Here is a 14,483-nt window from a genome sequence, read left to right on the forward strand (position 1 = left end):
AGATGTGCTGCCCCTGCTCTTCACGCTCAGGGACACCCGTGAGAGACCAAAGATCACCGAGCCAGGACAGGGGGAAGGAAGGAAGAGACACGGGGCCCCTCCTTCCTCCCGTAGTCACCCACCTTGGGGCAGCCCCACACCAGCCTTCCTGAGCAAAGGGGACTCACCCCGAGATGAGCATCCGAAGTGGCTCTTGTGTACAACCCCGTCCCCCTGCACATCCCTGAGGACACTCTAGCTCCAGTGGGCGGCCTGAGCACAACCCAAAGACATGTCCCTCTGAACACTCTCCCTCCGTCTTTCCTCCCACCGGGAACGCACTTGGCAGACCCCCATCCTGCCCCTCACCCAGGGACACCGGGGCTCTCGGAAATGGCACCCCGGGGATGGCCTGCGCTCCGAGCGGCTGTGGTTGTGGGCACGCCGGGCAGAGGAGCCCTTCCTGGCAGGGCCTGGTGTGGAGGGGAGGGCCGGGCGGGGGCGGGGTTCCCAGCACTGGCTAGATCACGGTTCTGCTGACTTCCCTGCTGCCATCGGCACTGGGTGAGGGCTTATCCTTTTTTTTTTTTTTAATATATTTTATTGATTTTTTACAGAGAGGAAGAGAGAGGGATAGAGAGTTAGAAACGTCGATGAGAGAGAATCATCGATCAGCTGCCTCTCCCCCTGCATTTGCCAAAGAGCAGGCAGCCTGTTTCCTCTGGGGAATCGGCTGGAGCCGTGGTCGGCAAACTGCGGCTCGCGAGCCACATTGCGGCTCTTTGGCCCCGTGAGTGTGGCTCTTCCACAACATACCATGGCCTGGGTGAGCCTATTTTGAAGAAGTGGCGTTAGAAGACGTTTAAGTTTTAAAAATGTGGCTCTCCAAAGAAATTTCAGTCGTTGTCCTGTTGATATTTGGCTCTGTGGACCAATGAGTTTGCCGACCACTGGGCTGGAGCATGGGAGAGAGTGTTTGAGCCTGGCCCACAGGCATTGGCTCCCGTTAGGAGATGCCCTCCCCAGCCCCACCTTCACTTTGTCCCCGAGGCTTCTCACTGTCCCTGATAACGCACACGGGGCCTCCCGGGGCCGCCTGCGTGCGGGATTCCATTCCGTCTCAGAGTTCTCCCACAGGGGAGGAAGGATCGCCACCAGCAGGCTCCCTCCTCATTGCTCCGCCACCTCGTCCCATCCAAACGGAGCATCATGTTCGCATGACTTCTTCACAGTTCTTCCCCTGCCTCCCCCTCCCCTCTGCTGGCCCCTCCAGGGGGCAAGAGGCCCTGGGACGCGAGTGCAGTTTTTTTGTTACCTTCCGTTTTATTTATCCCTGGGAGGAGCCTCCATTGGTCAGATGAAAGGTGACTGATTTTACGGGCCTGGAAATGCAGTGTGTGTGTGTGTGTGTGTCCAGAAGGAAAAACATGACATCTGGTAACATCTCAAAAGGTCCCTGGGAAACCTGTCACCGGTGCTGCCAACATTTTGTATAAAAAGTTAGCGACCAGCCGAAGCTGGTTTGGCTCAGCGGTAGAGCGTCGGTCGGTCTGCGGACTGAAGGGTCCCAGGTTCGATTCCGGTCAAGGGCATGTACGTTGGTTGCGGGCACATCCCCTGTGGGGGATGTGTAGGAGGCAGCTGGTCGATGTTTCTCTCTCATCGACGTTTCTGGCTCTCTGTCTCTCTCCCTTCCTCTCTGTAAAAAAAATCAATAAAATATATTAAAAAAAAAAAAAAAGTTAGCGACCGGTCTTTTGAACCCTCTCACCATGGGAGGCGTTCTCTGACCTTCTACCCAGACCCCCCACAGCACAGCACGGAGCCTGTCCTCTCTCGCCACAGGGGGGAAGGACACATCGGGAGCCCAGCACCTCCTCGGCCTCAGAACATGAGCGGGAAGAAGGAAGAGGCGGAGTTCAGCATCCTCAGGGTTTACGATGAGCCGGAGCCCAGGAGGTGTGAGCAGGAAAGCTCTCAGCGCAGGCTTCAGGCGCAGCCCCAGCCGGACGGGGCGTGCGGCTCCCCGCAGCGGCCCCCGGGCTCCCCGGAGGAGAGCCCCGTGTACCAGGAGATGAGCCCGCTGACCCCGCAGCAGTGGGCGCTCCGGGCCCTGGACAGGTCGGAGCTCCGGGCCAGCTGGTTCTCCGAGGGGCGGCCCCGAGAAGAAGCAGCGTTTGCCTCCAGGCAGGTCTCCCTTGGTCGGGGGCAGAGGTGGGGGGGGGGGGGCGACAGGAGTGGACCTGAGGGAGGGGTCCTAGCAGGATGCCCTCCATTTCATGTTCTGTCTCCTCTTCCCCTCTACCCCCTCCCCCTTTGTCACTGGCAGGTTACTAGGATTCGACTTTGGTAAGTGCAACCGGGACTGCGGGCAGGGAGGGTGGCAGCTCAAGGTGCTCCGGTGGGGGGTCTGGGGGAGAGGCCCTGGCACAGGAGAGCAGGCTGCCAGCTGCCCCCTCCGCGAGCCATGGGCATCGATTCTTCCCCGCAGGCCTGCCTAGTCCTTCTCCTCGTCCCAGTGACAAAGTCCGGCCCTTCTGCAGAGCGGTTGTAAGTGTCTCCTCCCTGTCCCCCCCAGACAGGAAGTCTACACTCCCTCTCTCTCCCAGAGTGGGGGGGGAGGGGGTCCTGTGGCTCCCCTTCTCCCGCCACCCGTACACAGGGCCTCCGCTGCCAGAGTCACCTCCAGAGCTGCACCCGTGGGGGCTCCGAGCCAGGCTCTGCTCCCGCTGCCGCCACTCGGAATGGCCTCAGACAACGTGGCCCTGCTTATCACGGAGGGCCCCCCGGGCCTGCCCCGGGCTAGCGTAGAGGGTGTCAGCGGGCTGGGGTCCCCAGCGGAGGACAGGCTCCTGCCTGGGGGTGAGAGGGGAGCTGTTGGGTGAACGGCTAGGAATGTAGTGAGGCACCCACGGAGGAGGGGCCCCAGGGCGATGGCCGTTCAAGGCCACCACCCTCTCTTCCTCCCCCAGCCTCCGGTGGGAGACGACACGGTGGTCAGGCCAGGGATCCCACACAAGTCCTGGAAGGTGGGCAAACTCTGCCACGGCAAGAAGGTCTGTGCCATCGCCATCAGCACCTCCACGCACCACGTGTACACGTGCGGCCACGGCTACATCCGGGTGTGGGACGAGGGCGCCCTGCACACCTGGAGCAAGGCCCCGCAGGCCCAGCTCAACCTCCAGGTGAGGCCGCGCCCTGAGGGCTCAGGAGCCGCCCCGCAGCCTGCGCCCGCCTCGCGGTGACTTGAGCGTGTGGCCGTCCCCGCAGGACCGCCACAACTGTGTCCTCAGCTGCAAGCTGTTCCCGGACGAGCAGAGCCTGATCACCGGGGGGGTGTCCCAGACCCTGACGCTGTGGGACCTGGCACCCACCCCCCGCGTCAGGGCCCAGCTGGCCTCCGCCGGCCCCATCTGCTACTCCCTGGCCATCTCCTCCAACGCCCAGATCTGCCTGGCTTGCTTCAAAGGGTTCGTTGAGATCTGGGATCTGCAGCGACAAATCCTGATCAGGTATGACCTGGGGGCGGGACCCCACTCTCCCCTCTGGGCGGCCGGACTGAGTGAGTCAGTGTGGAGAATAGATCTGGGGTCCCTCTAGGGCACATGTGTCAAACACAAGGCCCGCGGGCCAAATCCAGCCCGCCAGGCCTTGCAATGTGGCCCGCACCACGCTGTCATCACTGCACTCCGCTGTCAGTTTATGACATTGTCAGTTTATGACTGTTCAGTAAACCATTCGGCCCGCGATTTAGGCTGGATTTTAGATTTTGGCCCCTTCTCTGATTGAGTTCGACACCCCTACTCTAGGGTAAGGTGACCAGATGGTCCAGGTGTTGGCGGGACAGTCCTGATTTCTAACAAATTTTTCCCGCGTCCCGCGGTGTTTTAAAAAAGTCCCGATTTTTTGGAAAGAATCTTTCCAATGTTTCCAATCTTTCGAAAAACCAGGATTTTTTTTTAAAATGCCGCGGGACGCGGGGAAAAATTGTTAGAAATCAGGACTGTCCCGCCAACACCTGGACGATCTGGTCACCTTACTCTAGGGCCTTCCTGGGCCCCAAACTCCCCGGAGTCCAACCAGACACAAACCCCCGGGTTCTCTCCCGCCAGGAAGCACCGAGTGTCCGAGTTTGGGTCCCGATGTGTGGATCTCACGGGCAATAAGTTCTGGACGGGAGGCGAAGACACCAGCCTGTGTGCCTGGGACCTGCGGAGCTGCCTGAAGCTGCAGCAATACAACGTCCACCACGAGGTGCCGGCTCGCCCCCTGCTGGCTGCGTGCGGCCCCCCGGGAGCCGTGGGTGCCCGCAGGAGCGGGACCCGAGCCTGGAGGTGGGCACGCAGGATGGGGTTGGCAGCCTGCAGCTCTGACCCCCCCCTCCCTCCCCACAGATCCTCAGCATCACCCACGACCCCAGCGAGGAGTGGCTGCTCGTGGGCCTGCGCACCAGCGACATCATCATCTTGCACACTCACCGGAAGGAGGCGTTCAAGGCCGTCATACACAAATACGTCCATCGCCACAACCTCAAGTTCGCCCCCTCCGGTGCGTGAGAAGCCAGGCCACGCCTCGGGGTGTCCTGGCACACTCCGGGGTGTCTGCTAACTTTTATTCATTGATTTATTTTTAAATATACTACTTTTATTGATTCCAGAGAGGAAGGGAGAGAGAGAGAGAGAAACATCAATGATCAGAATCACTGATTGGCTGCCTCCCGCACAACAACCCCTACTGGGGATCGAGCCTGCAGCCTGGGCATGTGCCCTTGGCCGGAATCGAACCCAGGACCCTTCAGTCCATAGGCCGACACTCTATCCACTGAGTCAGACTGGCTAGGGCTAACTTTTAAAGTCTAGGCCCGGCCTATTTCAGACTCTTGATTTCTCCCAACACTGGCCAAACAGAGATCCAGGTGTCTGCTCCCCACTGCTCTCACCTCTGCGTCACCCCCACCCCCACCCCAGAGAGTTTCTCCCTCCGATAGCCCAGCTACCTCTCCTGTCTGCTCTCTCTGCCCATCCCCCTTCCTGTCCTGGCTCTGTCAGAGGCTCGCTTCCCCACACAGCGGCAGCCTGAGACACGGGCAGACGACGGAAGCGGCACGAAGCCCCCGCGGCTGTCCTGTTCAGCGAGGCTCACCGCGATCCTCGGTGGGGTGGAGTGCGGGGGGAGGGAATGGTTCCTGTTGTGTCTCTGATTTTCCGGGGAAACCGAGGCAGAGAAACCTCTTCCCTGGTCCGGCCGGGAACAGAGCTGGACTAAAACGCGGCGTCTGGCCCTCCATCTGTTCTTCCTTCGCAGGGGGCTATTTTGTGGCCACGATGGATGAGTCAGTCCACTGCTTATCTGCACCGTACCTGCAGAAGCTGTTCCAGGTACTGGAAGGAGGGGTGTGAAAACGCGGCCCCCGAAGCTGTGGCCCGGATCCCAGGGGGTCAGGTCCCAGAGGCAGTGTGGGAGAGGACCTCTGAGCCGGCAGCCAGGGCCACCTGATAGAGGGGGGAATGGGGACTTGCGGTCCTGCAAACTCAGGGGCTCCACCTTGAGGCCTGAGGCCTGGCCCTGCCTCCGAACGGACCCTCAGGTCTGCACTGTGCCTTGCGAGAGCCCCAAACGGAACCATCTCTGGCCCGAGCCTGGCCCCTGCATAGAGAACCTTCTTTGGCTCCTCTTTCCCTCCAGGAAGAGGAGTCCACGGAAGTCCTGTGCTGCGATGTGTCCTCCGACAACAAGTATCTGGTCACGGGCTCCAAGAACTGTGCCACGGTTTACCAGCTCCTGTGCTGAAGGTTGGGCGCGGGTCCTGCTGGCCAAGAGCCGGAGGAAGCAGCGTGCTGAGGGGGGCGACCTTGGACGCTGACCAGCTTCCAACACTTCCTGTGCCTCCACCGTCTCCTCCATGGCGGGCCACGTGCCTGTTCCCCTCCCAGAACGCACCCAGCCTGCGCTCCCCGGTTTTTACTGTACTGCTTAGGGGTTTTTCACTTTGTTATTTCTTCCACCACCGACTGCTGGGGTTTGGTGGGGAAACTTGCCTTTGTAACAAATAAAATAGAAAAGCAAAAGCCAGGATGGCCTGCATATGTGGTCAGTTCTTTCCAATGACATATTGATTGTGGTGGATTCCTTATGCCCCAGTCAGCAAATTCCAGCATGGAAAGGACTTAAGTGTTTTTCTTAAAGAAATTTTCTTTATTTTTATGTTTTAAATCCTCACCCGGGGATATTTTTTGATTGGCTTTAGAGAGATGGAAAGGCAGAGAAAAACATTTGATGTGAGAGAAACACATTGATTGGTTGCCTCCTGCATGAGCCCTGACCAGGGCCCAGACTGGGGAGGAGCCTGCAACCAAGGTTGCGCCCTTGACTGGGATCAAACCCGGGACCTTAGGGTCCACAGGCTGACGTTCTATCCACTGAGCCAAACCGGGACTTAGTTTTGTTTGTAACTTTTTTGGGGGGGTTGGGGGGACACGTGTGCACAGGAAATTCTTAGAATTTAAGAAGGCTTAAGAAATGTATATATGTGTACAAATTTTCAAGTTGCATATTGGCGTTGGTAGATCAACAATGCTCAACTCTCTTTGTTAACCCTCACCTGAGGATGAAGGGAGAGAAAGGGAGAGAGTGATGGGAGAGAAATACTGATGGGTTACCTCGCCTACGGGCCCTGACCAGGAACTGAACCGGCAACGATTTGGTGTTCGGGACAATGCTCCAACCTACTGAGCCACCGGCCAAGGCCGAGTGAGGCCCCATGAGCGGGTCTAACCATATCCCGAGAAAGGCTCTCTCCTTTCAGCTTCCTGATTCACAATAGCTCATTTGATCTGAGTCTTCGCAAGTCCTGACACCCTAATTCTGGCATTTGGTGCCAGTCGAAAGCTGCAGTTTTGTGTCGGCTTCCTCATGTTTGAGGATGTGATGATGTAATAGTTTTTGGCCTTCCCCAAGTTGAAAAAGCCCCAGCTCCCCAAAACAAGCCAGATAGGCCTGCCTTCTAGCCCCCTCCCATCCTGCCTCCTCTCTGCTTGGTGTTGGCATGGCCACGAGATCGCTGCCACTCAAGTTTGTAGCTTAGAGTTGTCACTGGGAGGAGACTGCAGAGCCATGGACCCAGTGTGCCATGCGTTGCATTGAGATGTTGGGCAGCTAATTCTTGCTGACTGATCATGAGAGAGGAAGGGGTCCCCTTTCTGGGCCAAGGCTAAAGGAGTAGGGGTGTCCCTCCAGGTTCTCTGTCCTCTTCTACCAACGCTGGGGGAATGGCATGGAAGCCCCAGAGCAGTGGTCGGCTCTTTGGCCCCTTGAGCATTCTAACGCCACATCTTCAAAATAGACTCCCCCAGAGAGCCCGGATAGCTCAATTGGTAGAGCATCAAAATAGACTCGCCCAGACCAAAAATCAACTTCTGCATATGGGCCATGAAGTTTCAATCGCTCTGTATGTGCACACCCGCACATGGTATTTTGTGGAAGAGCCACACTCAAGGGGCCAAAGAGCCGCCTGTGGCTCACGAGCCGCGGTTTGCCGACCACTGACCTAGAGGATCGTAAAGCCATGAGGTGGAAGGATCCTGTTTCCACAAATCAAATATGGAGAAAAGCTGCCCACTTTGGATTGTTACGTGGATGAGGAATAAACGTATTAGGGCTGTTATAAATTTTGGAGTCTATTTGTTACCGTAGCTCTGGAAACAACTTAAAGGGCCAGGTAATATTTTAGTTTGCCATTTGGTCTTTGCCCCAAATACTCAGCTCTTCTGCTGTAGAGTGAAGGCAGCCATAGACAATACATAAAGGAACGTGTGGGGCTGTGTTCCAATAAAACTTTATGTATAAAAACAAGCAGTGGCCAGATTGATCTACTGACTATAGCTTGCCTACCCTGCTGTCGCCAGTGTGCCCCTAAATAATATAATTAGCATCCATGTAAAGATATGATTCAGAGGATAGAAGCCAATAATATATCTATCCTACTGGGCAATAGGAACAAATAGACTCCAAAATGTATAATGTCCATCCAGGTTTAAGTCCAAAGATACGGGTAATTATGGTGAATGTAAATAGAGTAAATATTTCTATCCTGTTGATCTATGGCTGGATTTTAAAAATTCTCAGATGTTACATGTTTAAGAGAGATTAAAACATAAGGATACAAAAATGTTTTATATTTGAGCCAGGTGAGATATTTTGTGTGCACACAATCCACGCAAGCTGATACATGAATTTTAGATTACATATGCTCTAAAACAAAGAGCAATATCTGAGATAAAAGTGAACACTTCATAAATCCAGCAGGAAGATACAAAAATTATGTTTTACCCATTTATTAATGTAGTTTCAAATTTATAAAGAAAAATTGACAAAAATAGACAAATCTCTCAGTAACCAATAGTTTAAACAGACAAAATAAAAATATAGAAGAGTTTAATAACATGAGTAAATATTAGTTTTAGTTCATACATTCACTACAGAGGATATTTTTTCCCCACATATACAAAGCATTTATAACACTGGACCATAAACTCAGTCATACATTTCAGAGGATTTAACTCTTACACAATATATTTCATGACCACAATGCAATTAAGACAAATGAATAATGAAAACTAGAAACATTCAATATTTATGAAATGAAATAACAGAGATTAGATGACAAAGTAATTGGAAGCTACTGTAAAACAGAATAATCGAAAGTTGGAAGATTCAGGGAACATTCAGATCTAGCTCCCTGGCATATGTTGTCAATTTGGCTTAAATATAACCTTACTGAAAACAAACACCTGAGTTGAGTTCAGCTAAAACTGGTTAGAGCTTGGCCATTCCGGGTCAGCGATGTCCCGCCCCACCTCGCTGTCCTGGGCCCCGTGAGGGACCCCCGCACTGGCGGCCTTGCTAGGTCTTTGGCCGCCACAGCAAAACAGCTGTGTCCTCTCTGAGGCTCGAACTCAGGACCCTCAGATTATGAGACGCGCTGCCCACTGCGCCAAGCGGGCCCCCGTCGAGCGCGTCTTCTCTGTTCCTGAAGAGGAAACGTCCCAGCCCCGTCCCCGCCGAGCCGGCCCCAGTGTCAGGCTCCCCGGCCCGACCCGGCCTCCGCGGGCACCTGGAGCTGCCGGAGCGGCCCGTGGGGAGGAGGCGGGCCCGGCGGAGAGCGTGCCCGCGCCCGGCGTCCCCGTGCGGGCCGGGCCGGGCCGGGCCGGACCGGGGCCGCTGCCGCCGCGCGCCGGGTCGGACTGGGTTCGGAGGGCGCGGAGGGCCGGGCCGCCCCGGGGGCGGGGGCGCGGGGACGGGACGCGCGGCGGCGGCAGCGCGAGGTGCGCTCGGCCCGCGCTGCTGACCGACGGCGGGTGTCCCGGAGACGGAGGCTGTCGGGGGGGGGGGACACCGGCTGCGGTGGGCATCAGGGGCGCCCCTGAGCGAGGTGCGTAAGGCCCACCGGGAGCCCCTGGGCTTGGGCCGGATGGCGGGATGGAGAGCAGAGAGGGGCGGGAGGAGTTTGGGGTGTGAAACCTCCTTGCCGGGTTCTGGCTTTCAGCCTGGAAGTTAGGGGTGTCCAGAGATGGTGGGGCTGTCAGGACACGGGAGCTAACTCCCAGGCGCTCCCAAAGGCCGGGCCTGGGTCCTTAGGGCAAATAAACAAACTAAATAAATAGATAGTAATGGATTATAACTCATAGAATACAACAAGTATCCATGAGTCCATCCTGGTAGGAATAATTGGTCATGTATACATACATGTATGTGGATATTATGTATAGAGTGTATATATATATATATATATATATAGAGAGAGAGAGAGAGAGAGAGAGAGAATATTATGTATAGAGTATATATATATATAGAGTGTATATATATATATACTCTCTCTATATATACTCTATACATAATAGAGTATGTATAGAGTATATATATGTTGAGAGGTTGGGGAGTCGCCTGGCATAATAATGACAGGGAAGAATGGCCAAGGGGGGAAATTTGTAATTCTTCAGTGGCCACACCTGCCAGATACCACCTCTTCCACGTCACCGCAGTTCAAACCAGCAGTAGGGATCCGTGCTGCTGTGACGTGCCGAGGACAGGGCATCCTTCCGGCGTTATTCCTGCCCCCGATGCATCCTCTGGATTTGTTCCCCGGAAGAGAGTAGACAAGCCCACACAGAGGGACAGTGGACAGAAGTGCTGGCCAGGACTCCCCCAGAATGTCCGGGTCGGGTCGGAGGAGCAGTTGGCCTGTTGGAATGTGGGGGCCGTGAGCGATCCGAGGCAGTTGGAGGCAGTTCGGAGCAGAGAGGACGGTGGGGGGCGGGGGAGAGGTGGTGATGGAAGGCTGCTGGAGAAGGATGGTCCCCGGCTGACCGAAGTCTCGGCGGCACTTAGGGGATCAGAGGGCAATAGCACTGGGAGCTGAATAGGGCTGCTGGGAGGGGAAACTGGGGGCCCAGAGCTGGGTGAGTCCTCTGTTCACTGTGTGGCTTGGCTCTGTGAGAGCCCCTGAGGACGGATTCCTGCTTGCCAGGATTCCTCTGCCAGGGGCAGGAGGCCGGCGTGGCCATGCTGAGCTAGACGTCTGGACAGAATGAGCTTAGTGCTGTAATGGAGATGGATAGGCAGGGGGGTGGGTGGGGAGAACTACGGAGGCTCAAGCTAGAGGAAGGGGCTGGGCGCTCAGGGCTGGCTGGGTTTCAGGGAAAGACATCCATGTGGGTCAGTCCCACTGGCCTTTGAAATGTGGGCCTGTCCATCAAAGGAGAGGGTCAAGGCTCACAACACAGACCTAGAGATTGGCCCACAGCGGCCAGAGGAGACGGTATCGAGGGGGAAAGTGTGGCTTCAGGGTCATGGAGGAGCCAAGAGAACGTCCCGGGCAGTCTCCCCTGGAGGCCTCGGAGACAGTGTGCGTGTGGCCAGGAGAGGGGGTGCTTGAGCCAATAACCGGGTTGAAACCCCTGTCATGTGCATGTGGGAGCTCTGTCCTTGAGTTTCCTCACCTTTATTTATTTTTATTGACTTCAGAGAGGAAGGGAGACGGGGAGAGAGATAGAAGCATCAATGACGAGAGAGAAGCATTGAATAGCTGCCTCCTGCACACGCCCCCTACTGGGGATCGAGCCCACAACCTGGGTATGTGCCCTTGACTGGAATTGAACAGTGGACCCTTCAGTCTGCAGGCCGATGCCTCTATCCACTGAGCCAAACCGGCTAGGGCTTGAGTTTCTTCACCTTTAAATCGGGGTATGCAGAGAAGCTATCTTAAAGCATTATTGTAGGGTTAAATGAGCTCATATAAACTGCTCTAAGATACGAACAGTGCTAAACGAATGTTACCCTTCGTTAGGGGGCAAGAAGAGATGGAAGGAGCAACTCGAGGGGCCGCAGAAGACGCCGAAGCGTGCAGGCCCCGGGGCCCCGGGAAGAGCAGGCTTTGAGCAGAACGGAGCCGTCATGATGCTGAGCGGCAGCTAGATGGCAGGTACGAAACACGTTATCACAGACAGTTCCCACTGTGGCCTTACAGGGGGGCATCTATTCCATCCCCACTCTGTGATATCACCACGATTCCTGGCCTCACCTGGACCTCAAGTAGCCAACGGCCCTCGGACGGAGGCACCTGAGTCAGGGATGGCACCTTAGCCATTTCTGGGACCCCCACAGTCCACATCCTGAGAGCTGTGGGCAAGTTCGACCCCCACCCCCACCCCCCAAAACGCTGGGCGGGAAGAGCAGGTGCCGTGGACGGCGATCGGGGTCTTGAGGTCTGTGCCAGCCCACCCAGTGCGTGGCCAATGATGACCTTGAGCAAATGGGTTCTGCCCTCGGGGCTTCGACCTCTGCACCCACACACGGTAGGCACCTCGTTGGACCGGAAATGCCCCACGGGCCCTTCTGGGCACCAGGACCATGGTTCCTCAGAGTCTCATCTGCCCGGATTCCTGGAGATCTCATGAAAAGGCAGATTCTGACTCAGTAGGTGTGGTCGGGCCCCGAGACTTTGCGTTTCCAACGAGCTCCGGGTGCCGGGGGTGCTGGTGGTGCCGGTGGCTCGGGGGCCCCTGCTCGGAGCCACGGAGGTCTAGCCCAGGGGTCCTCCACCCTCGCCGGAAAGCAGGGTGGCCTCAGAGGGTGCTTCTCCTCTAATTCTTTCTCCTCCGGGGAGAGGAGTGTGGTGCTAAGCTGCACCCCAGGCCAGCTTAGCTCATTGGTGGAGCTGGGGACCCGGCATCAGTGTCGTTTGAAGCTCCTCGGGTGAATCTGTTGTGCAGCCAGGGCTGGGGACCGCTGTTCTGCAGGGGGTGGGGCAGAGAATTTAGACAAATGAGCAGTTTCCAGTGAAAGCTGTCGCTGTCTGCTGCCCCCTGGTGGCCATCTTGTTCCTGCACATTCAAACGCACGCTGATCAGAAAGAGGATGCTGTTTGTTGCCCAGGGTGAATGGGCTGCCCGCTGCCCCAGGACCCACTCTGCCAGGAGCGGGCTCCTCCCTTGCCCTGACGCTGCAGAGAATTCCGTAAACAGTAGCGTCCCGCCCCGGGGGCAGCCAGGATTTGTTGAAAAATTGCGGGGTGGTCTGGGGACAGGGAGGACCCCGGAAAGGAGGGAGGCTTGGAGGAGCAGGTGAGACAGCGGGCGGAGGGCGCGCCTGGATCCCGCCGTCAGTGCTGGCCGAGTGGCTGGGCGCTCAGAGAGGGTGTGATCGGGGCCGTGGCCCGGCTGTGCTTCAGTGCCCAGTGTCTTACTCCAAAGCCCATAGGGGAGCCGTCGGAGTCAGCGGTCTCTTGTTGACCCTGAGCATCCAGGGCGGCCGGCAGAAGGCCCTGGAGGCTGAGAAGAAGGGTTTTTAAAGGCGACTTGGTGGTTCGGGGGCAGATTCCAGAAGAAGGCCAGGCCGCCTGGGCCTGCGTTGTGCTCTGTCCTCGTTCAGCATCGCTCTCTCCCCCCTTCTTCCCTCCCCCTCCCCCCGCAGGAGGACTTCTGACCAGGGAAACGGAGGCAGCAGGGAGGGGCCTAGGGCTGGACCCAGGGGCTCACACAGGCCCACCCTCCCGGGCTGGCACGCAGGGTGACCACAGCCGATGCGGCGGCGGCGTGGAGGCAGCCTTTGTCCTGGGAATTTTGATAAATGCGCTTTTTATGACGTCCCTTTCTTGCTTCCAAACTTGAGTGGCCCCAACTGCCGGCTGCTGTCCCACAGACTCATCCTGAGCCTTCCTCCTGCCAACCTTTGCTCCTAACCCCTCCCTCCCTCTCTCTCTCTCTCTCTCTCTCTCTCTCTCTCTCTCTCTCACACACACACACACACACACACACACACACGCGTGTCCTGGCGCCATTGCTCACGGGGTTCCCATCCCTTCTTGCTCACCTCCTCCTGCTGCAGCAGCCCGGAGTGAGGAGTGCAGGGAGACTCCTCACGGCGAGACTCCTCTGCCCCTTTGTTTTCTCCTCCCGAGGGAAGGCTTCTCTTTCTTGGGAGCAGAGGATGGGTCAGGCCGGCGGTCGCCAACCTTTGGGACCTCACCGGCCACTAGCGGTCCGCGGACCACCGGCTGGCGACGGCTGGCTTCGGCTTTCCTGGGTCCCCTGTGTGAGAGCTACTTCCCACGTGTCGTGGATTGCGGACGGCGCGGGAAGCAGGTGTTGGTTGTCAGGGTGAAGGTGTGAGGCTGGGAGAGTCACAGGAGCCCTACCAGACACCGACCTGCTGCGAAGAGGAAGCAGCTGGGACGAGGGACACGGAGCGGCGTTGGCTGTGCCTGCTCCCTCCCCCAGGAATGCTTTTCCTCACTCTTTTTATAAAAAAATTTTTTATTGATTTTTTTACAGAGAGGAAGGGAGAGGGATAGAGAGTTAGAAACATCGTGCCTCCTGCACACCCCCTACTGGGGATGTGCCTGCAACCAAGGTATATGCCCTTGACCGAAATCGAACCTGGGACCCTTCAGTCCGCAGGCCGATGCTCTAGCCTAGGGGTGTCGAACGCAATCAGAGAAGGGGCCAAAATCTAAAATCCAGCCTAAATCGCGGGCCGAATGGTTTACTGAACAGTCATAAACTGACAATGTCATAAACTGACAGCGGAGTGCAGTGATGACAGCGCGGTGCGGGCCACATTGCAAGGCCTGGCGGGCTGGATTTGGCCCACGGGCCTTGTGTTTGACACATGTGCTCTAGCCACTGAGCCAAACCGGTTTCGGCCTTTCCTCACTCTTGACACCCGTGCGCCTGCTTCCCTCTCAGAGCTCACCGCGCCAGCCATTGGAGCCCTCTGACCCCCTGGTACTTGGCTCCGCTGCCAGGTCTTCGCCTAACCAGGCTTCCTCGGCTGTGGCCTCTCTCCAGACACCCCAGGGGGGCTGGGACAGTGACCTGTCACTCCCAGCCCCCAAAGTATCAGAGCCAGAGGCTGGCCTGCGGGAAGCCATCCGTAGACGGTGCTGAGTGGGCTCATTCAGGGAGGCAGCAGGAGAGAGAAGGTGCCTGTTACAAGGTGGGTGTGGT

General features: G+C 56.9%; 1 protein-coding gene across 1 annotated transcript; it reads left to right on the forward strand.

Moving 5' to 3' along the window:
• Nucleotides 1-1,870: 1,870 nt before the first annotated feature.
• TLE7 (TLE family member 7) lies at nt 1,871-5,860 on the forward strand (the record flags this gene model as incomplete). Its single annotated transcript, XM_084906860.1, has 9 exons — nt 1,871-2,166; nt 2,309-2,328; nt 2,471-2,529; nt 2,952-3,164; nt 3,250-3,491; nt 4,092-4,233; nt 4,374-4,527; nt 5,284-5,357; nt 5,665-5,860. 9 exons carry the CDS (start codon nt 1,871-1,873, stop codon nt 5,767-5,769), a joined length of 1,305 nt encoding a protein of 434 aa, XP_084762986.1. The 3' UTR covers nt 5,770-5,860.
• Nucleotides 5,861-14,483: the final 8,623 nt, after the last annotated feature.

Source organism: Pipistrellus hanaki (assembly GCF_964339955.1).
Source record: "Pipistrellus hanaki genome assembly, chromosome: 15".
NCBI classification, from domain to species: Eukaryota; Metazoa; Chordata; class Mammalia; order Chiroptera; family Vespertilionidae; genus Pipistrellus; species Pipistrellus hanaki.